The sequence below is a fragment of the Sebastes fasciatus genome, chromosome 22 (genome assembly GCF_043250625.1).
Source record: "Sebastes fasciatus isolate fSebFas1 chromosome 22, fSebFas1.pri, whole genome shotgun sequence".
NCBI classification, from domain to species: domain Eukaryota; kingdom Metazoa; phylum Chordata; class Actinopteri; order Perciformes; family Sebastidae; genus Sebastes; species Sebastes fasciatus.
The window spans coordinates 23,268,971-23,292,405 of record NC_133816.1 but is presented as its reverse complement, the minus strand read 5'-3'; the positions used below and the strand labels follow the sequence as shown (position 1 = coordinate 23,292,405).

At 39.2% G+C, this 23,435-nt stretch overlaps 2 protein-coding genes across 2 annotated transcripts in view; one reads left to right on the top strand and one right to left on the bottom strand.

Annotated features, from left to right (window-relative positions):
* Positions 1–220, bottom strand: part of LOC141760833 (FHF complex subunit HOOK-interacting protein 1A-like) — a 16,364-nt gene extending 16,144 nt beyond the window's left edge. The window contains exon 1 of the mRNA XM_074623924.1: positions 16–220. The gene's annotated coding sequence lies outside the window, so the exon portion shown is untranslated. The remainder of the gene's footprint in view (positions 1–15) is intronic.
* A 4,438-nt stretch (positions 221–4,658) lies between these two features.
* The window catches only part of LOC141761090 (uncharacterized), a 28,310-nt gene continuing 9,533 nt past the window's right edge, over positions 4,659–23,435 (top strand). The window contains exons 1-8 of the mRNA XM_074624318.1: positions 4,659–5,077; positions 11,111–11,147; positions 15,346–15,386; positions 16,937–17,036; positions 17,678–17,813; positions 18,678–18,849; positions 18,929–20,110; positions 23,285–23,356. Coding sequence (XP_074480419.1) covers positions 4,987–5,077; positions 11,111–11,147; positions 15,346–15,386; positions 16,937–17,036; positions 17,678–17,813; positions 18,678–18,849; positions 18,929–20,110; positions 23,285–23,356 — 1,831 coding nt within the window. The 5' untranslated portion in view covers positions 4,659–4,986. The remainder of the gene's footprint in view (positions 5,078–11,110; positions 11,148–15,345; positions 15,387–16,936; positions 17,037–17,677; positions 17,814–18,677; positions 18,850–18,928; positions 20,111–23,284; positions 23,357–23,435) is intronic.

Genomic DNA, 23,435 nt, shown 5'->3' with positions numbered 1-23,435 from the left:
AGTGAGTGATCTTACCTCGGCTGCTCACAGATGAAGGATTGTCTCTATAACTTCTTGTTCCAGAAAACAAAAGTAAAGTAGATTTAAAGTCCAGTTAGAGTCCACAAAACGTTTTATAATCCAGAGTTGTATTCCTCTTTATAAACCTGCTGCTGGAGTTGCAGCTCCTCTCAGTCTCTGAAGGCTTTAAGCTTCAGCTCAGCTGTCAATCACTCTGCTGCTGGCTGCTAGGTAACCAGGAAGCCCCGCCCACTGAGACAGGAAGCCACGCCCACTGAGACAGGAAGCCACGCCCCCTCAGACAGAGACAGTTTACACTGTATTTATTATTTTACTGCTATAAACAGACCATTAACACGCTTTATATCAGTGGTGACTACTCAAGTGTTCTACTTTAATGTACTTTAGTCAAGTATTAAAATTCATACTTCAACTCCACAGTTCAGAGGCAAATATTGTACATTTTACTGCTTTTATCTGCACATAAGTCCAAATCTGTGGTTATATTATATGTGTGTGTGTATATATGTACATATAATAATAAACTTTATTTATATAGCACCTTTCAAAACATAAATAATATAATATATATACATACACACATAATTTTCCCTTTCATTTATATATTTATTTTAATACATTTTAAAATGTATTTATTTATTTTTATACATTTAAAAAAATATGTATTTATTTATTTATTTTTGCATTTAATTTTTATAAAATGTTTGCATTATTTTGCATTTATTTATTTATTTTGTATTTATTTTATTTAAATGTATGTATGTATTTATATATACTGTGTATATATATGTATATATATATCATTATTATTAATTAAATGTATATATATATCATTGTTATTATTTTAAATTTATTTTATATTTCTCATGCTTTTTATGGTTTTCTTAAAATTGTTCATATATATAGACAAATATCGTTCTTTACTGCTTTTTTCTGTACATAAGTCATTCAAATCAGTGGTTATATTATATGTGTGTGTATACACGTATATATATATTGATAAACTTTATTAATATGGCACCTTTCGTAACATAAATAATAAATAATAAATAAAAGAATTCTAAAAAGATTTTTTTTTTTAAATAAAAGAATAACAAGTTGATAAAAACAGAAATTTAAAATAATTATGAAATAATAATTACTATATATGTATATCTGTATATACATGTTTATACATATACATAATTTTTTTTTATGTTTTCTGGTGCAGCTTACAGTTTTCAAACACATTCTTACACATCTGCAGGAAAAGAAAAGTGTATTTAACTGTATTAGTTTTTTATCTGTATAGATTTATAGATTAATGATTCTGGTTGCAGTATAAGTATAATATCTGACCTGATCCACTAAAGGTCAGTGCTGGTATTTAGTTTCATTCCACCTGTCTGGATGGAGTTGTCTCTGCTGCACTCTGGTGGCAACATGTTGAAACTGCAACTGATTTAATTATTTGAATTGATTATTAATTAATGGATTTTTGACTTCTAGTGCTGCAAGAAGTATTTATCTTCTGCAAGTGATTAAAAAGAGCAATACCACAATCTACAAATGAAAGATTACAGACAAAATCTCATGTAAAATGTAACTTATTTTATAAGAGTAAGTAAGAAAATGTGACCTCGCTCGAACAGAAACACCTCCCTTAAATTCTGATATTGTAGATGCATTAATGTGTGAACATTATATTTCATGGGTTTGTTGTCTTGCAAAGTAATGTATTACTTTTATTAGTCAATATGAGCAGTAAGTATACTTAGACTTTTCTTTATACTTGTCAGTATGAGCCAAGTATACTTATGTATATCACTGATAAGTAGTAAACTGAAAGTATACTCACTTATTTTAAAGGTCCCATATTGTAAAAATGAGATTTTCATGTCTTTTATATTATAAAGCAGGTTTTAGTGCTATATAAATACTGTTAAACTATCAAAACGCTCAATATACAGAGAAATACACACAGCCCGTATTCAGAAATAGTACGTTTAAAACAAGCCGTTAGGATTTCTGTCCATTTGTGATGTCACAAATATACAATATTTAGACCATTACGTGGTTTTTAAACGTAAACATTCTAAATGTGTCCCAGTTTATTTACCTGTTGCAGTGTATGTAAATAACATCAGCTGACAGGAAGTAAACATGGACCCAAACTGTTGCCTAGCAACGCAATTCCGTTGCAATTCTGTTGAAATGCACTAAAACGGAGCGTTTCAGACAGAGGGTAAATACAGGCATATTCAGGCAGACAGTATGAGGAGAATAAAGGTTTTTTTAAACATTACAGCATGTAAACATGTTCTAGTAGAAACACAAAATACAAGTATGAACCTGAAAATGAGCACGATATGGGACCTTTAAGTCTAAAAGAAGTATACTAGCACACTTGAATAAACTTCTTTTTGATGAGACCTACATGATATATAAAGTTACGTCACTATTAATACAACATGCTCAGTGTATTCACAGATGAATAATAACCAGACTCCAGAGGAATTTTGGCAGTTTTTCAGGTCTGGAGTTCAAAATGAAACTTAACACAGGTTTCTTATCCTCAACGTCAACAACTGCTGCTGGTCTGGACCTGTTAACACCTGTTTACATTCCTACTTCTTCTCAGTCAGCCTCTCTCTCTCTCTCTCTCTCTCTCTCTCTCTGTTGTGAATGTTATTATAGCTGTTTTATTGTATTTTTCATTTCAGTTCACTTCCACTGTCAATAAAGGAAGTTCTGCTTGCAGCGAGTATAAAACACAACACATGCACATACAATGAACTATCTGTTGTGATGATTTGCATCTCTTATTGTGTATATATTTTGCATTTTTAGCCATGTTAGTTGCAATACACTTTGGTCCAGGCGGAAATATCTCAACAACTATTGTACTTTTTACCCCACTATATTTATATTAAAACTTTACTTACTTTGCAGATTAATTTGTTAATACAAAATATAGGCCTAATCAAAAAATATAGTACAATTTATTAATATAGATTAAACCCAGCAGTATATAGAATAATTAAAATTATCCCCACCTTTACCAGCTGCAACATTAAAGAGATATGTATGAATTCATCAATAAATATTATCCAATGATACAATATTGTTTTTTAAATAGGCCATTCAGCTTAATGAGTACTTTTACTTTTGGTACTTTAAGTATATTTTGATGCCAATAAGTAAATGTTTGGATGCAGGATTTGAACTTGTAACAGAGTATTTCTACATTGTGATATAAAATATCTGAGTACTTCCATGTTTACTCTTTTACTTGATACTTTAAGTCTGTTTTGCAGATGGAAGTACTTTTACTCGAGTAGAGTTGTGATTGCAGGACTTTTACTTGTAAAATGTTTTTTTTACATTGTGGTACTGCTATTTTTACTGACGTAAGTAAAAGATCTGAGTACTTCTTCACTGTGTTTTCCACAATATATTTAAAATTGTACTTGATACTTTAAGTCTGTTTTTGCGGATAAAAGTACTTTTACTTATCTAGTGTTTTGATTTCAGGACTTTTACTTGTAACAGAGTATGTTTACATTGTGGTATTGTTACTTTTACTAAAGTAAAAGCATCTGAATACTTGTTTAGTACAAGAAGTCACAGAAGTCTTGTTAGCTAGCTTCTAGTGATGTGTCGTCACGAACGAGCCGGTTCAAAGAGCCGGCTCTTATAAGTGAACGAGGGGAGCCGGCTCCCTTCCGAGAGCCGTTTTTTCTTTTTTTTCTTTTTTTTTATTAATTAAAGGCAGAATGATAGGATGATCTTCTCTGCGCCACGGTCACTCCATGCACTGACTGTGACTGAATGTTGTGTTATTGACGTCCGTGCGACCAATCAGGTGATGACAGACTAGGTTCACGCAGCACAGTGCGTTGCGTCGGTTGCGTTGCGTTGTTTGCGCTGCGTTGGTTGTGGTGCGCAGTGTAACGTTGCGCAGTGTAACGTTGCGCAGTGTAACGTTGCGCAGTGTAACGTTGCTGTGCGTTGTGTTGCATTGTGTTGCGGTGCATTGGTTGCGGTTTGTTGGTTGCCATGCGTTGGTTGCTTTGCGTTGGTGGCGTTGCGTTGGTTGCGGTGCGTTGATTGCGGTGCGCTCAGATGCGTTGTGCTGCGTTGCGTTGAGGTGCGATGCGGTGCGATGCAGTGCGCTCAGGTGCGTTGCGGTGCACTGAGGTGCGTTGCGCTGAGGTGCGTTGCGGTGCCATGCGGTGCAGTGTGCTGAGGTGCGTTGCGGTGCGATGCTGTGCGGTGCGCTGAGGTGCGTTGCGGTGCGATGCGGTGCGGTGTGCTGTGGTGCGTTGCGGTATGTTGCGGTGTATGAATAGCAGACAAGATGAGTGACAGTCGGAAACGAAACAGCATGTAAAATCACGGTATTCTGGAAATTATAAGGTTTAGTATAATTATATTGAATAATTTAAGCGATATATGTGCACACATACTAATCATAGGTCAAAACAGCTAAAGCTAAATTTGGCTGAATTATAAAAAGGCAGAAGTGAAGTAAAATGAAGAGCCGAAGGAGCCGGCTCTTCTTTGGTGAGCTGCGCAAAATGATCTGGATCACTAAAAAGAGCCGAAATTCCCATCACCAGCTCATTCCCATATATCTAGTTTTTTTCTCTCAGTATGTGACGTCACGCAGCCGGAGCGCGTGCGGCTCCGTATCATGAGCTCGCGACCCCAGGAAGCTTCAAGAAAACACAACGACACCTGTTGTTTTAAGGAATAACAGCCACTTTTAACCGGTTCAACGTGTCTGAGAGCTCCGGAGCACCGAGCCGGACTGTTTAACGGACCCTGTGGACTCGTTCCGGGCTGTGAAGTTGACCGTGTCCGGGTGAACTTGTCCCGGGTTGTTGTTGTTGTGGTGGATGTTAGAGACGGCTGCAGCGGGAGAGGACTGATGTCGCTGCTGATCCGTTTTCTGCAGCAGAAGTTGAGGGGATAAAGAGAGAAATGGCTGAAGCTCGGTCTGAGGAAGAGGAGGAGAACATGATGAGGGACAGCCGGGAGCCAGTGGTCCGCCGGCAGCCCAACAGCTCCGGAGGTAAAACTAATACTTCCTCAGACTCTCCCACATCTGTGATATCTGGAGGATCCCTGCAGAATCTCTCATAGGGCTGATACAGCTACTTTATATACTGTACAAACTAGGCTTAAAATACCAGTAATTTACTGGTTTAACATGCAAAATGTGAAGTTGTCACAAAGCCGTATAGTAGTGTGCAGCATGTAGAGTCTTTACTGAGAGAAATGTGCAAGAAAAACTAAATAAATCTTGCATGTTTGCACTTATGTTCTTAAATTGATGAAATTTTGATAGAAGTCTGGTGAGGCGCTTAGAGACTAAACAAAAATAGTTGATTATTTTGATCATTTAAGTATAAAAATCTCAAATTCCAGCTTATTAAATGTGAATATTTGCTCGTTTTCTTTTATTTCCATTATATATAAATACATATATCCAGGTTTTGGACATAACAAGCAGTTTGAACATGTCATCTTGGGGATTTAGAACTTGTGACAGGTATCTTTTTAACAGTAATTTACTGGTTTAACGTGCAAAATATGAAGTTGTCACAAAGCCGTATTGTAGTTTGCAGCATGTGGAGTTTTTACTGAAAGAAATGTGCAAGAAAAACTAAATAAATCATGCAATTTTGCATTTATGTTCTTAAATTGATGAAATTTTGATAGAAGTCTGGTGCGGCGCTTAGAGATTAAAAGAATAGTTGATTATTCTGAGTATTATGATAATTTAAGTACAAAAATCAGAAGTTCCAGTTTATTAAATGTGAATATTTGCTGGTTTTCTTTTATTTCTATTATATATAAATGAATATCCATGGTTTTTGACAAAACAAGCTCTTTGAACATGTCAACTTGGCATTATTTTTACTTCCTTCTAACATTTCATGCACCGTTATTGATTAATTTAGAGAATATTTGACTAACTACTTCCTTTACGCATACAGAAAGACTTAATTTATTAGCAAATCGTACTGTGAGAGTGTGGGTGTAGCCTGCTTGAACCCAAAGCCATAAATTCTTGTATCAACATCGGGGTCAAAGGTGACACATGCAGGCATAAATAAATACACCGACTCCCAGTTGACTAATGGTGCAGGCCTGTGCCAAGACGTAGAGCCATTAGTTTAATGAGTGTCTCATTCAGGGAAACAAAAGTTATAATTTAACATCCAGGATGTTCTTTGTAATAATGTGTTTGAGCCTCTCAGATGATGCCCTCCAGGCTAGAACTGGGTGTATCTTTGGGAACTTCAGTACAGGAAGTCATGTTCACTGTCGACAGCACTTTCTCCTTTTGTGTTCAGTAAATAGCAGCAGCTCTGAAAGGAGAGACGGACACATGACGTACACGGAGTCGTTTTTGTCTTGTGGTTTCGGTCAGGACTGAGCAACGTGACCATGTGTTATTATGGTTTTGGTCCAGTTCCCAAATCCAGTAGTGAATCTATTTAGGTTAAACTTGCATCATGTGCATGTCAGTAAAGCTATTAACTAATCATTTCCTGAACTGGGAAGACGTTCTTCTGACTTCAGTGTGTTCTTGAGCTTTAAAGGGATAGTTTGGGTGTTTTGAAGTGGGGTTGTATGAGGTACTTACCTACAACAGTAGGTGTGTTACCTACAGTAGGTGTTAAAGCTGTCACGGTGAAGGAATTTCCCCTGCGGTGATAATGATTCGCTCAGCAGCACGATATGCAGTATTATTGCCTTTTTGTTTTTACAAATGATTCCCTTCATCCTGCTTTTAGTGCTTTATAATATTCTAAGGCCATTATTAGGTATATAGGTGCTTTTTAATTGACAATGAGGACAGTTTTAATATGAATTAAATACTTGTTTATTGTTTAAAGCAGAAGAAGGACATATAGGCGCAGAGTTTTGTTTTTTTTCAGCTGAGACGTTTTGGTTGCATCTGGTTGCTAAGATACGGAATATCTGAGGAAGTAGAAATGTCGGCACAAGGTAGAGAACTCGTTCTGGATGAAGGGAAGGCCTGTTGTTGTTGTTGTTGTTGTTGTTGTTCAGCCCTTATAGCCTAAATCAGAGTCACATGCTTTAATTATTAGCGTCAGAGCGTAACGACCCAACTAACCAACCCTAATATATATATATATAATATATATAATATATATTATATATATATATATATATATATATATATATATATATATATATACTGTGAGACGATGGAGATTTGTCCCACTACAGAACACACTACAGGTAGCAGAGGACATTAAATTAAAACATTAAAAGTAGATCTAAAAAGTTTTGAGTAATTTCTTGACAGATTTGTGCCGTCTTGGATGTGTTTGGGTTTTTGGCAATATTGAATTTATAGGATATTTATTTGTCAAAGGATAAGAGGGTGTTGCATCTTGTACAGGTTTTAAAGCCCTCTAAGACAAATTAATGATTTTGTGCTATATAAATAAACGAACAACAAGGATTTCCTCTATCGATTACTCTTGTCAGTTATTTTTTTTAACTTTTTATTAACTGATTATTCTAATTATATGTCAGAAAAACATAGAAAATGCCCATCATAATGCCCATCATAATGTCCCTCTTCAGGTTGCTTGTTGTTACTCAAATCCAGCAAATGTTTTTGCTTGATAACTCTCTTAAACAATTAATCAATTACTGTAATTGTTGGCATTTATTTTGATTCATTAACTAATACCTAAAGCTCTGACTTGACTTATCAAAAGAAGAGGAAATAGGAGGTTCTATTTGAATCGACAGGTGATCTGACGGGGAAGTACGTTACAGAAACGCCACAACAACAGGAATATTAAAACATGACAATAAACAGTGAATAGAACTAGCCTCTTCAGTGTTAAAACACTTTGTTTCATCCATATTACTGCTGTCCAACATCAACAAACCCCCCCCCCCCCCCCCGTCAGTGCTGTTAATGCATCATCTAATGTAGGAAAGAGGCTTGAACATGGTAGAAACACAGATCTGGGAGCATGTGTTGCTCAGTCAGCTGTTGCTAATGAACCTCATGTGATAAACTGAGGTCAACGAGTTGTTATCACACAAGAGTTTTGATTCATGTAGGGGAAATGTATAAATCATGGAAAGTCATTTGGAGGCACAACATGAAGTCATACACTGGAAGGCAGCGATCCAGCGCCGTGCTTCTGGTCTCCATTTAAACACAATCTGTGATTAATTTCTCTGGCATCTGTACTTTGTTGTTTCCAGCCTCTCCCTGAGCTTTGGGAAATGCAGCTTTGTCAAAACAACAACTCAAGAGAAGTTGCAGCTCCATTTTTATGTAGATTTCAGGGCTGTCAATCGATTAAAATAGTTAATCGCACATTTTTTATCTGTTCAAAATGTTCCTTAAAGGGAGATTTGTCAAGTATTTAATACTCTTATCAACATGGGAGTGGACAAATATGCTGCTTTATGCAAATGTATGTATATATTTATTATTGTAAATCAATGAACAACACAAATCAATGACAGATATTATCCAGAAACCCTCACAGGTACTGCATTTAGTATAAAACAATATGCTCCAATCAGAACATGGCAAACTGCAGCCCAACAGACAACAACAGCTGTCAGTGTGTCAGTGTGCTGACTTGACTATGACTTGCCCCAAACTGCATGTGATTATCATAAAGTGGGCATGTCTGTAAAGGGGAGACTCGTGGGTACCCATAGAACCCATTTTCATTCACTGATCTGGAGGTCAGAGGTCAAGGGACCCCTTTGAACATGGACATGACAGTTTTTCCTCACCAAAATTTAGCGCACGGTTAGAGCGTTATTTAACCTCCTTCACAACAAGCTAGTATGACATGGTTGGTACCGATGGATTCATCAGGTTTTGTAGTTTCATATGATACCAGTATCTTCACTCTAGCTTTAAAACTGAGCCCACTACAACCTAAAAATCACAAGTTGCGTTAATGCGTTAAAGAAATTAGTGGCATTAAAACAAATTTGCGTTATAATTGCGTTGACAGCCCTAATGTCCACACATGATTTAACGCTAATGCTCTTGACGCGCTGCAGCGTGACGCTTCCTATTAGTGGCGCTAGGGGGCGCCCGTCATATGACCCCAGCTATGCTGTGACGGCAGTGTTTCAGCTTTAGTTGCAGCCCTAGTCGTGTTCACCAGATTAATGTAAATCTACTCTTTTTAGCTCTGTTTTTGGTCTCCACCTCCACCTCCTGAGGGAAATATCTGTCTCTTAAGCTGCTAAATGCTCCACTATGTTCACCAGCTAGACTCTAACTGGGTGTGTCTGCTGTTTGCTGCTGAGCAGGTAGTGAACGGCGGGTTTATCAGAGCTTTTAAGCTGAAAACAGCTGCCTGGAAATCCATTTGAAGAGAGCATTTAGAGTGAATCAGAACAAGTAAAGTTGCGGGCTGTAAAACAAAAACGAGTTTAAAGATGCTAAAAGCTTCGTAGAGTTGAGTTAGTCATCTTTTGCCTACATGTAATCATTCCTTGAGCTAAAACATTAAATCCCTTGTAACCTCCAACCCTCCAACCCCCCCGCCCCAACAAGAAACCCATCAGATGACATGCGGCGAGGAAAAAGTTGCTGCGTTGTGCATTTGGCGTGTTTGAACGCAGCTCTGACACACAAAGCCGAGGCAGCCTGCAGCAGCAGCAGGACAAACATCTGGAAGTGTTAAAGCTCCTGATGACTGCAGCAGAATCCCACAGCAGCCAATCACAGCCTCGCTTCCTGGTTGCTCCTCTGCCAATCAGGAAGCTGGACAGAGCAGACGGGTGGTCCAGTTAGAGGTTTAGAGACAGAAGAGACAGAGAGTTGGGGGAAGAGAAGGAGAAGAAGAAGAAGAAGACAGAATAGGAAGAAAAGAAGTCTCTTTTTTTATAGAATACTTTACAAACGCGTCTACGTTTAGTTTCTCTGGACACGACAGGAAGTGAAGCCGACCTGATTATCAGTTTTTTGGGGTGTGAAGAGAAGCAGAGGAAAGGAGGAGGAGGTAGGAGAAACACAGTCCAGCTCCAGCTCAGAGAGAAACTACCTCTTCTTTCTTTGGAGGTTCAGGTGAGGACTCGTTTGTCTTCACTGTTGTTGCTCATCACTGTTTTGTTTTTAAACTACATTTCCCATAAATCACCTGTCAATCAGTGTGGACCAGGACGGAAACATCCTCCATGTAGCTCCTGTAGGTGGCGCTATTTTCTGTGTGTGCTCCACCACGACTTTCTGTTTATTCCAAACATACTGGAAACATAAAACGCATCACTTCCTGTGAGGTTTGCATGGAATTTATGGCTAAATTAATTGTATTTTTTAATTTTAGTGTGAGATAGATGTTGACATGTGTGTCATTTTCTTCTTCTTCTGGATGTTATCTTTCTTGATGCTCCATCACCAGGGCTGGGTATCATTTGAACATTTTTGGTTGTTGGTGCCACTACAATACTTGAGTTTTGGGACCAAAACAATACTTTTTAAATATCTTAGTTTGGGGAATATCAATATGTTTTATATATTTTTGCGTTAAAGAATTTAGTGGCGTTAAAACAAATTTGTGTTAAAGTGTTGTTATCGGGTTGACAGCCCTAATGTCCACACATGATTTAAAGCAAATTATTTAAATCTATTCGTGTTTGTGTCCACCAGATTAATGTAAGTCCACTCTTTTAGCTCTGTTTTTGGTCTCCACCACCACCTCCTGAGGGAGATATCTGCCTCGTTAGCTGCTAAATGCTCCCCTATGTTCACCAGCTGCTCGTTAACTGGGTGTGTCTGCTGTTTTCTGCTGATCAGGTAGTGAACGGCGGGTTTATCAGAGCGTTTACGCTGAAAACAGCTGCCTGGAAATCAGTTTGATGAGAGCATTTAGAGTGAACCAAAACAAGTAAAGTTGCATATCACAAAAGGATTAAAATCGCATAACATCGTATCGTGTAAAGTTATAGAATAGGAAATATGTGACCAAAGAATAAGTCTATCAATCTTGCATTTAATGCCGACTTTTACTTCTTGACAGGTTTCGATGTTCAGTCCTGTTAATCTCAACCTCTCTCTTTCTCCTCACAGGTCGTCCTGACAGACGTAAACCGGAGCATCGTCACAGGTAAGAGATTCTTTTACTCTTGACAGTTTGGAGATGAGTAACTGTTACCAGGAGCTCTTTAATGTGACCCACATGGAGAGAGAGAGACAGTTTGGGTCGAGGTGGAGGAGGTGTGTTTGATGTAGAAATCGTGGCGGTTTCAGAGAGAGCTCTTTGAGGTAGATCAGCTGCAGAATAAATCAGTAAATCAGCTTCTGATTGTTTTAAAAGCTCCAGTTTGGGACTATTTTCTGCAGGATCTACTTTTTCTCCCCCTTTGGTCTCCGGCTCTGACACACTCCTGAAAGTATTTTGTCTGTTAGCCCAGTTGGCATGGCAACTAGCCGGAGAAGTCACAGAGTTTAATGAGTGTGTGTGTGTTTAAGGGGGAAACAGCCTCAGTTTGAGTTTATTTCACTTAAAGGATGGTAAGAAGAGAAACAAAACTGACATTTAGTTTAGAGAACAGGCAGGCAAACAAAACAGGGACCAATTCATAAAAACATATACTCATAGTAGTGAAAACCGCCACAGGGCAACGGCTTTTAAGCTTTGTGTTTTCAATCCTCACACGATTACTTCTGTCACTACAACCAAAGTATGAATGCCTCCGAGGAAATGTTGTCTGTCTTTCTAACTCCTCCTCGGGTGTGGCTGTTCATTGTGAACACGAGTTTGTTTGGAGTGTACCGAAACCTAATCCCTCACTCTTCTAGTTGTGATTCACATCAGTGTCTGCCCGCGAAGCTGCTGGACCATCAGCCGTACACACACCTACAATGACGTAATGGGGAAAGAGGAAAAGGCTCAAACGTTGGCCAAACACAGATAACAGCAAAGAGAGATGGTGTTCACAAAGTAGACACTAACCAAGTCTGACTTTTAGAGCTGGGAGGATTCACCTTTCTCCTCATTCAATACGATCACGATTCGATATGTATTGTGATTCGATATTAAGATTTATTGCAACTATTGTTAACTCTTTTAACTCTAGACCATGGAGGGAAAAGTTGAGTCATACACTTCTAGGGACTTTTACTTTGGAAAATATCTAAATTAATAAAGTAAAAATGTTTGATTTTCAGCATGTATGTAGTCAGAAGCTTTTTTTGGACATCGTTTGGGCCATACTTTGGCATTTTTTCGCGATACGATGACGTTTCCTGCTAACTTTTTCGCACTTTTTTCAGATCTTTTGCAGACATTTGTCTGCCTTTTCTTTTTACATTTTTCAGCCTTTTTTTGGACATTTTGTGGGCCATATTTCGTGCATACTTTGTCATTTTTTTGCGATACGATAATGTTTCCTGCTAACTTTTTCGCACTTTTTACGGATCTTTTTGCAGACATTTTTCCGACTTTTTTTTTTTTTTTAATTTCAGTCTTTTTTTGGACATTTTGGGGCATTTTTTTAGGCCATATTTCGTGCATACTTTTGCATTTTTTTTGCGATATGATAATGTTTCCTGATAACTTTTTCGCACTTTTTTCGGATCTTTTTTTTGACATTTTTCCGCGTTTTTTTGTTTTTTTTTGACATTTTTCAGCCTTTTTTTGACATTTTTTTTGAATTTTTTGGGCCATATTTCGAACATACTTCGGCATTTTTTTCGTCCCTTTTTCAGACATACAGTATTTCGGACATATTTTGGCCTTTTTTCTGCCTCTTTCCAGCCTTTGTTCGGACTTATTTTCGGACATATTTTGGCCTTTTTTAGACGTTAGCATGCAGCTTTAGCTCTGCTCTGTCTAGCTCTGCTTTTCCTGTCAATGTGTGAAACCCAAAGTGTTTCCATCCTTAACTGGATGTGTAGTGTTTACCACGCTGGATTTAACATGGGAGGGTGCAGGTCGTATCCACGACGACCCTCCAACGTTTTATACTTTCTGAGGTTTGTTTTGGTTGACGGATACGGAACAGATATGACGTCACGTTACTCAGACTACAACAATAAAAGCGGTAACTTCCTTCTACCTCCACATAGACTCAAATGAAGCAAATATATCGATTCTGGAGTTAAAAACATCTGTTTCAACATCGTAAAAAAGAAATTGCGATACATAGATGAATAAAAAAAATTTCCCCCACCCCTACTGACTTCACAAAAAACAAACTACAGCCTCAAAAATGACCCTCGAGCTCTAGATCTGTTTTATTTAGTTTTGTCCAACCCTTTTTCCAGCGGACGGGAAGGTTTTTCCATCCCGTTTTAAAGCAAAGCAGTGAGTTCTGAGTGTGTGTGTGTGTGTTTGGACAGTGTCAGGGGTGAGTCATGTGTCTGTTCATGGTTAGTAGCTCTGTGGCACAAAGAGAAAGCAAGAGAGAAACGGTGAGAGACAAAAGACTGAAAGACGAGTTTAAAAAAGACAAAGTGTAAGACGTCTGACCTCCTTCTGTCTTCTGGGTGAGTCTGATTCCTGTCCTGCCCGGCAACAACTACTACTTCTCTGTGTGAATAAGAAGAACGTTGGCTCCATTTCAGGATGAAATAGCTTTTAAATCATTCAACAGTTTGGGTGAAAACAACCCGCGATAGATCTATTTTACAACTACGTATATCTACTGTAGATGTCTGTGAGTCTGTCTCCTCTGGGATGTAAAAGGATGTTTCAGGCTTTAACACTTCCTGTGTCGTCTTCACATGTGTGTGCAGAGGATATGTTCTTGTTTTTCTCACTACGGAGAGCATTTTACAGGAGTTTTTGCACGATGTTGTTTCACATTAAAGCCAATTGGAGAGGGTATTTTATTTGCTGACCTGAGCCTGCATGCCCCGGTATTAACTCTGTTAACGAAAACTGACCAACATCATTAAATACCAATATTGTTGACGAAAAAAAAAAGACTAAAATGTAGTTTTAAAAAAAATAGAATCCAAAAATCTCTTTATTTTCGTTAACAAAAAAGAGGAGATGAAATGTTATAGAGTGTATTTTTGTTTCCTGTGCTGCACGCGTCACATCAGCACACGATGAGCTCAGTCAGGAGGACTCTTACTTAAGATAAAGTTAACAATGACAACAACAGGGCCAGGGAGAAAGACACCAGGTGATAATTTGGCTCGACTATATTGACTGAAATGTTCAATATAATCTGAAGACTAAAACAGTTTTCATCGACTAAACTAGACTGAAATATTTACAGTTTTCTTTTGACTAAGATAAGACTAAAACTTGCCTAAAAACGGGATGAAGTTGACTAAATGATTTAAAAACTAACAAGGACATTTGACACAGGACTAAAGCCTCGTCCACACAGGGAACGTCAGCAGCGCGTGGCGGCTGCGTTACCTGTTTTTATTTTTATTTCGGCGTCCGTGTTAACAGGTTAGAGCAGTCACACTGCCTGCGTGAGACGCTGCGTCGCTCATATCAGCAACATTACTACAGTTTCAAAGTCTCTATCTGTAGAATATGTTACGGAGATGAAAAAAAGTAAAGACTTGTTTTTAATTGTGGATTATTACTATAATTTACAAATTACCACACGTTTCTTAACCTTTCTCAGTCTAAAATAAATATAAATTACATTTATAATTAAATGAAATGGCCATTATGAAAGGCAAACTATGTAGAAAGAAAGGGCTGACAGCAGCAGACACACAGCTGGTGTGAACACCCGACGCATGAATCACGCAGCCGCCACGCGATGCAGGCGCCACGCGATGCAGCCCCAAACCACGCGACGCAGCCGCCACCACATGACGCAGCCACCACATGACGCAGCCGCCACGCGACGCAGACGCGACGCAGCCGCCCAGCGCGACGCAGCCGCCACCACGCGATGCAGCCGCCACCACATGACGCAACCACCCTCTCTTCAAAGCCACCAGACTCCATTCACAAAAACAGTAATTTAACCTCTCGTGGGAGTTGCTGGTCTACCGCTGCATCGATCTGTTAGTTAGTTTGTGTTATTGCGTCACTTTGGCGAATCTGAAACTTCTCCTCCTTCCAGATGACCGAAGAATTAATCCTGGGTCTGTCCTCGAGCATTTCAGCACTCATGTAAACATGCTTTGACGCTAGGTAGAGCCTCAATGCAAACGTAAAAAGTACAGCGTGGGAGGACTGAGCTATGTTTGTCACTGGAAACGAGAGGAGGGAGAGAGAGAGGTGAAATACTGTGACTCATGTTTTCCTTTTTTCTTTCCCCCCATCCCTCCTCTCTCTCTCTCTCTCTCTCTCTCTCTCTCTCTCTCTCTCTTTCTCTCTGCAGCCAGGGTCCTCTCTCGTCCATCAGAGCAGCCATCAAGAGAAGTGAGTAGTCCTCTTCTTCTTCTTCTTCTTCTTCTTTGTGTGTTTTATGTCTGCAGATTAAAATCACTTTACCGTACACAAAGAAATGCTGGAAACTTAATGGAAATTATGAGGAAAAGTACTAGTTCAGACTTTTACAATGTTGCCTTGAAGAAAGAAGTAAACATATTTAGTTTTTAAGGTGCATAAAAATGAATCTATCTTTCCTAACTTAATATTTTTTAGTAATGCTAGGGGTTGTAAAAGATTATTAGATTCCTGGGAGTGCATGTGAAGTCTAAACGGATGGTAATTTGTCTAACAGAGCTCTGAGTCGCAGCCTGGAAAAGTGTGGATTTATAAAAAAAAAGAAGGGAAATATGCATTTTGACCTTTTTGTGGGGAAATAAAATCCAGCATGGCAACGAAGGCAGCAACTCCCAGGACTGGACTGTCACCACAGTCTTCTGTTGAACCACTTACACCATCGTTTGACTCCCTTTTTGTAGCTTAAAAACATCGTCAGTTTTTAGATTTTGGGCTATTTTGTTTAGGCTTACATGTCTTCTTTCAGACTAGTGGAAAGAAAAACATCCAAAATACATATTTAGGTGTTTATTTTACTACTTTTTGTCTATTTGCGTCTGTAGATTTCCCCTAAATTCACCGAAAGTTAACATTAGATAATGCCTCATTTGTATATATAAACATAACATTTCAGAAAACTTATAATGCAAAAAAGAATTGCCTTTGTGTCAGTAATCAACTGGGGAAGTTTCATGGTGATATCTATTAGTTAAATATTTTACCCTATTCACCTGTAGTGTGTCTTCAAAATGTATGAATTATTTTGGACATTTTTTTTCTCAGACTCTGAGCCAGAAATCTCCACTTCAGTAGCACTTACATCCACCAAACCTTCCACTTTCATTCCTATCTATATTCTGAAGTTTTTTATAGAGGGGTTTGTTCATATATAATTCATAGCCTGATTTATACAACATTTTATTCCCAAAAACATGGCGAAAATAGATTTTTTTTTTATGACTGTTGACAGTATTTTCTGATTTATGGAGTGATAAAAAGTAAAAACCTTTAACTCTAACATGTCAACTAAATAAAACAAGAATTTTGAACCTGGTTTTATCCAATGTTCAGATTTCTGTTCTGGAAATGTATGAAAATTAGCACATATTTAATAAGATACTGCCTCATTTACATATTTAAACATAAAATTTCAGAAAACTTGTAATACAAAAAAGAATTGTCTTAATGTCAGTAATCAACTGGGGAAGTTTCATGGTGATATCTATTAGTTAAATATTTTACCCTATTCACCTGTAGTGTCTTTAAAATGTATGAAATTTTACAATCCATATCTTTTAAAGGACATTTTTCCACTTCAGTAGCACTTACATCCACCAAACTTTCCAGTTTCATTCCTATCTATATTCTGAAGGTTTTTACAAAGGGGTTCTATGATTATATACTATATTTATTATATACTGTAATTGTAATTCCTGTTCATTTATATTGTCTATATTTATAACTGTTTCCTGTCTGTCTATCAGCCTCCACCAGGTCAACGTCTCTCTCTGAGTCGTCCAGAGACAGAGACAGAGAGCGAGACAGGGACAGGGACAGGGACAGGGACAGAGACAGAGACAGGAGGTAAGACACTGTAAACGTTTACCTGTTTAATAAGGCTAAACAGGTTCCTGATTGTTCACATTCAATAATATGGGTACCAATTTAAAAATCTACCCTGAACAGGAAACGTGAAAATTCAAAACCATATTATCTTTTAAACAGTTCCATTCTTTGGGTTTGCTCCGTCGTGCAGTTTGATGTAGCTGCTCTTTTATTAATTTGTCACGTCAGGAAGAAAAGAGAGAGAGATTATTTGTAGTCAACAAGCCGGCGTGATCGTTTAGTGTTTACAGTAAATACAGTTACTGTCAGGAGTTTTACTGGATTCTCCTCCCCCGCATCACTTTCACCAGCATAAACACTTATAAACTATTCTTTAATCAGTGTGGGCTGCTTCCTTCATATTAAGGTCACAGCTGAACATAAAACACTTAACTGGGAATGCTTAAGTTAAATAAAAATATGTGTTTTCATGTGCATAGAAAAAATACAAACGTGCAAAAGTTGAAGTTGTATTCCTGCAAACTGTTGGCAAAGTTTACATTTGTATTCTGAGGTTTTTGACACGAAGAATATTTTAGTTTGTTTGTTTGTGTTTGATGATGTATGGAACATGGGGTTTCTCTGTCGCTTACTTCCTGTAAATCTGGACCCGTTGCTAGGCGACCGGAGATCACCATCCTGTCTGCGGAGCCGCTGTCCTCCACGTCCTGGTTCCCCGGAGCCTCTGGAGGATTCCCACCTCCCCCTCCTCCTGCTGCACAGATCTGGGGACCCACAATCCCTCCGTCCATACAGGTAACCCCCCGAACTGTCCAGTTATTAAAGGATAGCATTATGTTTTGATATCATTCTGTAGCTTCCCAGTGGTGTTCACTTATGTATTCAATGCATTCTGGTAGTGTGGCGTCGCGATTCGAGAGACTAGGCGTCACGACGCCCGCTCCTTATTTGCATAAAGTTGAGGGCTCGTCTACTTTATGCAAATCACGGGCGTCCGACACGACTCGCCGCCTCTCGAAACTCCCGAGGATCTTTTAAAATAAACGTTGTTGATCTAAAATAAAGACAGATTCATCAACTGCATGGATTATTTCTCGCCTCAAATGTTTTCAGAAACACATTTCAGTGAACTATTTACATGAAATAAGAGAAGAAAGTTTCCAAACGAGCCTCCAGACTGGTTCCGGTTTGAAAGCTGGGAGCAGCAGCCAACGGCGGGAAAGCGTTCGTCCAATCAGGAGCCGAGTGCCTTGTTTCTAGGGACAGCACACCAAGCGTCCAATGTTGGGAAGCGTCGCGTCCCCTCGCCATAAAAAACGCCCCTGTGGACACGTACCACTATAGTCAGTGTATTAACGTTACCTACTAAGCGATGTACTGCTGCGGACGCCACGTTAGTTCAGATCAGAAAGTCGCACAATAACACAAACAACCTAACCGATGGATGCAGCGGTAGACGAGTCGAGGCCCCAGTGATAGACAAAACATGTCTCAGTCCCCAAAGGGTTAATGCAAGAAAATGGCAAATTCAACACACAAATATCCCAAAAAATGTACAACAAATAATAATATTATAATTAAAATACATTCAGTTTACTAACCTATACGACGTGAGAGGATCTGGATTAGAGAATGCTTAACGCTGTTTCTCCTCCTCAGCCTCCTCCGTCCTACGAGGAGGTGATCAGGGAGAAGACACAGGAGCAGGTTCTCCTTCCTCCTCCTTCCTCCTGCCCCTCCTCATCCTCCTCATCATCACGTCCAGCTTCTACAATAACCATCGCGACCCAGACCGACCCGGGATCCGCCCCCGACCCCCTGGACTCTCCGGGTGAGAGAGGAAGCTCTTTTATTTATTAACGCTGTTATTGATGAATATGTGTTAATTAATGAAGTGTGTTTGTGTGCAGCGAGAAGACCATTGAGACCGCCGCGGCCGCCTTACCCTCCCAAACCGTCTCACGTTGATGACATCATCGCCATCGCAGCCAGCCAATCAACACACGCCTCCCTTGACAGCGTGGTACCAAGCGGCGCCCGCACACACTGCTGCGACCTCCTCGCTGAGCTCTGCTCGCCTTTGACCACGACCTCCGGTGCTCAAACTGACCAATGGGATCAGTCTTTTGCTGCCGTTGACGTGGCAACTCCTCCCGCCTCTTCCTCTCACGCCCCGTCGGAGCGCCCCACGCCACGCCCCCGCTCCAGGCTCAGCGCGCCAACCGGCAGCGACGTCAGAGTCCAGACTTTGGTGAAACTGCGCGAGGACGGTTTGGCGACGCTAGCTGCCGCCCGCGGGGGAACCGACGCCGACCGGGGAGTGAGTCAGGGGAAGTACCTTCAGGAGCTGCTCGACGCCTTCAGCGGGGACGACTGGGGCTTCCCTGATCGCCGCAGCGACAGCGGCCAATCAGAGAGCGAGGAAGAGGAGGACGAGGAGGACATGGCGACTCTGAAAGCGAGGATACAAGCCTTTGAGCAGCAGGTGGATGATGGGAGCGGCGGAGACGGGAACAACGGAGACTGTGTCGTCGCTAAGAGACCTGAACCCCGGCCACGCCCTCGTCTCCAGGGGCAACCAGCCAAATCCATCCCTCCCACCGTCGCCCCGAAACCCAAAAACTTTTCACATGCACCCAAACCGTCCAGCAAGGTATTCTGGGAGGACGGTGGCTTGACAGACTCGGGCAGCGCTGAGAAAACAACCGACGTGAACGCTCAATCTGCGACCGAACCGACAGCTTCCTGTTCCCCGAAATCTGCTCCAGCGTTGGTACCGCAGCCCCAAAAACCCTCCGTATCACCGAAACCACAGTCTGCACCAGAACCCCTCCCGTCCGGTACCTCGGCCCCCGTCCCGGCCCCCAGGCCCCCTCCGCCCAAACTCACCCCCTCCGTCGGTGAGACCAACCCCAAACCTCCGCCCAGACCTCCGGTCGCCCCCAGGGCCAGCATAGGGGCTCCGCACCAGGATAAGAGCGCCACGGCTGGGCACGCCACCCCAAGTCTGCCCCCGAGACCCTCTGTGGAGGTTGGACAAACCGAGACTCAGACCGGAGGTGATGTGACGCAGGACGCTGCAAACCAAACCGGTGAGTGTTACGGTGTGTTCACACCAATTACATACAAAGATGATGCAAAGAGGCGAATAGACGCAAATTCACGCCTGTTCAAAATGAACCTTAAAGGGAGATTTGTCAAGTATTTAATACTCTTATCAACATGGGAGTGGGCAAATATGCTGCTTCATGCAAATGTGTGTATATATTTATTATTGGAAATCAATTACCAACACAAATCAATGACAGATATTGTCCAGAAACCCTCACAGGTACTGCATTTAGCATAAAACAATATGCTCAGATCATAACATGGCAAACTGCAGCCCAACAGGCAACAACAGCTGTCAGTGTGTCAGTGTGCTGACTTGACTATGACTTGCCCCAAACTGCATGTGATTATCATAAAGTGGGCATGTCTGTAAAGGGGAGACTCGTTGGTACCCATAGAACCCATTTACATTCACAGATCTGGAGGTCAGAGGTCAAGGGACTCCTTTGAAAATGGACATGACAGTTTTTCTTCGCCAAAATTTATCTTAACTTCGTAGCATTATTTAGTGTTCTTTCCGACAAGCTAGTTTAACATGATCGGTACCAATAGGCTCATCAAGTTTTTAGTTTCATATGATACCATTATCTTCACTCTAGCTTTAAAAATGAGATAAGACGAGATAGTTTGCGTTAATGCGTTAAAGAAATTAGTGGCGTTAAAACGAATTCTGCGTTATCGCGTTAACTTTGACCGCCCGACTCTAAATGTTATTTATGGTGTTAGATTGCTGCTCGAGCGCCCTGTTAATACAGGTGCAGGCCTTCCTTTGTGGTTTTTGACCACTGTGAATATTTTGTTTTTGAAAGGCTAAACGCCAACAAATATGGTTAGAAGCCGAGTATTTCGTTAGATTTTGAAGCAAAAACATCTTTTTTGTCTAAATTGTCCAGTAAGTGTGTTGTTGTGATTTTAGTCATACATGAACAAATCTAATTTTGGCATTGGGCACACAGTAAATAGACTCTAGAGTCCTTTTGGAGTGTAACTGTGTGACAGTAACCTGAAAAACAAACTACGTAAGTGGTATTTTCCGATGAGCTCAACCTAAATGTGGTGGTTAAACATAGTTGAGGTGAGACATTTTGGAGTGTTTAAAGTTGGACCACTAAAGGGCTTAGACGCTTTAATGAAACAATGATTCTCCATCTGAGTAGTCAGAGCAGTCGAACAACAACAACAACAGTTTATTCAGGAAGCCAAAAACACAAAGTTTTCCATCTTTCTTTCCCATTTTTCCGTTTTGTTTTTTCACTGCCCACAGACGTGTTTTTGTGTTGAGACGTTTGGCCGGTGTCGTAAGCAGAGTGACTCATAGTTAATGAGCAGGTAGAGGGTTTAAGTCTTTACTCACGGCTGTACATAAACATGGACCTGAGACCTTTCATTTACAGGACTGTGAGATTTCAATAAGTCACATTGGGACATTGTAATACAACTTTTAGTTGCAAGTTGATTTCAGCATTTTACATGAACAGGTTAGACATCTGATTTAGGGCTGCAACTAACGATTATTTTCATTGTCGATTAATCTGTTGATTATTTTTCTCGATTAATCGATTAGTTGTTTGGTCTATAAAATGTCATAATATGTCAATCAGTGTTTCCCAAAGCCCAAGATGACGTCCTCAAATGTCTTGTTTTGTCCAGACTTTAGACTCTTGACTTGCAAAATTATCTTTTAAATTGACAAACATCCTATGTGTGATTCATGGCTCAGTTCAGGATAAAGAAAGATATCTCTCGGGGCAGTTGATTATATTGACGGGTGTTTCTCGTTTCTGTGATGTCGCTCAGCCGTGACGTTATGAAACTGTTTAGAGTTGATCTCATTCAGCCGGTGAACTCCTGCTTCTCTGTTTCTGCCGGTGAGCAGAAGTTCAGCTCGTTTCACAAATATTTACATGAGGAATGGAGGAGGCGTGCTGCTTCCCGCTTACACTGCTTATCTAGCTGATAACCTGAATAATGTGTAACAGCTGCTCGCTGATAAGCTTTCAGTTTAGTTAACAGTCATTGACTGAACTTCAGTTATCTGCAGAGCAGCTGCAGTCGTGATAATCTTGATTATGTAGTTAGATATCATCTCTGTATTGCTTTAGTTACTGCACGTTTAGCAACATTTACTCATGAGGAAAACACAGATTGATATCACACTGACTAGGATCACATTTCATTTGTTTCGCTTTCGATTTTACTCAAAACTGTATATATATATAATTTTATTTATTTTATGTATATGTATATCATTTATATAATTTTATATATATAATTTTATTTATTTTATGTATATATATATCATTTTATTTATTTTATATATTTTATATATAATATACATAATTTTAGTTATTTAATTTTTTTCAGCCTTTCAAATAGTGAATAAGGGATAATAAAAGTAAAAACAAAATGATCTATACAAAAGTCTGATTATCAGGTTAACTTTAGGGAATCTCAAACTTCATTTCAGAAGTTATGAGCTAAACTAGGTCAATATTTGAATAAAGTTTCAAGTGTTTGAATACATAAAGGAGTCAACCTCGTACAGACTCAAACGTCATGACGTTGACGACATGACGGATATAAATTTAAGTCTGCAAATAAACTGCCCAGCTGGCTTTTTATGGTATCTACTGAATTTAAATATTGACTTTGTACTGATAATAATCTCATAGTCATAGTGTGCCATTTAAAAAAAAAAAAAAAAAAAAAAAAAAAAAAAAAAAATCTGTAAAAGAATGAGAGAAAACATGTGGAAACTTAAAGACAAATAACAAAATATCAAAATAATAATATATTTATTTTCACATTTATTTGTTAATTTATTTATGTATATATTTATTTATAGATTTAAAGAATATATATTTATTTTTCATATATAAAATAATGTATTTTTTTCTGTATATTTTTTTATGTAATTTATATGCAATAAATAAATATTAAAACAAATATAGAAATAAATGAACAAATAAATAAAAATGCTTATAATTAATCCTTTATATTTTATTATGTGTCTTTATATTTCCACATTTATTTTCTTATTCTTTTTAGGACTTATTCTTATTCATGACTCCGTCTTCTATTTTGTTGTTAAAAGCAAAAAATATATTTTCATGAAAGAAAATCTGACTTTTGTTTTCTGATGTTTGTTGTTTCAGTGAAAGTAGGAAGTGTTCGTCCAGGCGTCCCGACCAAACCAGCAGCCCTGACCTCACCACGCAGAGCCAGCGGTAAGAGAGAGAGTGTGTGAGTGTGTGAACACTAAGCTGGATGTAGCTTCAGTACAATGGAGTGTTTGAGAGCTTAGAG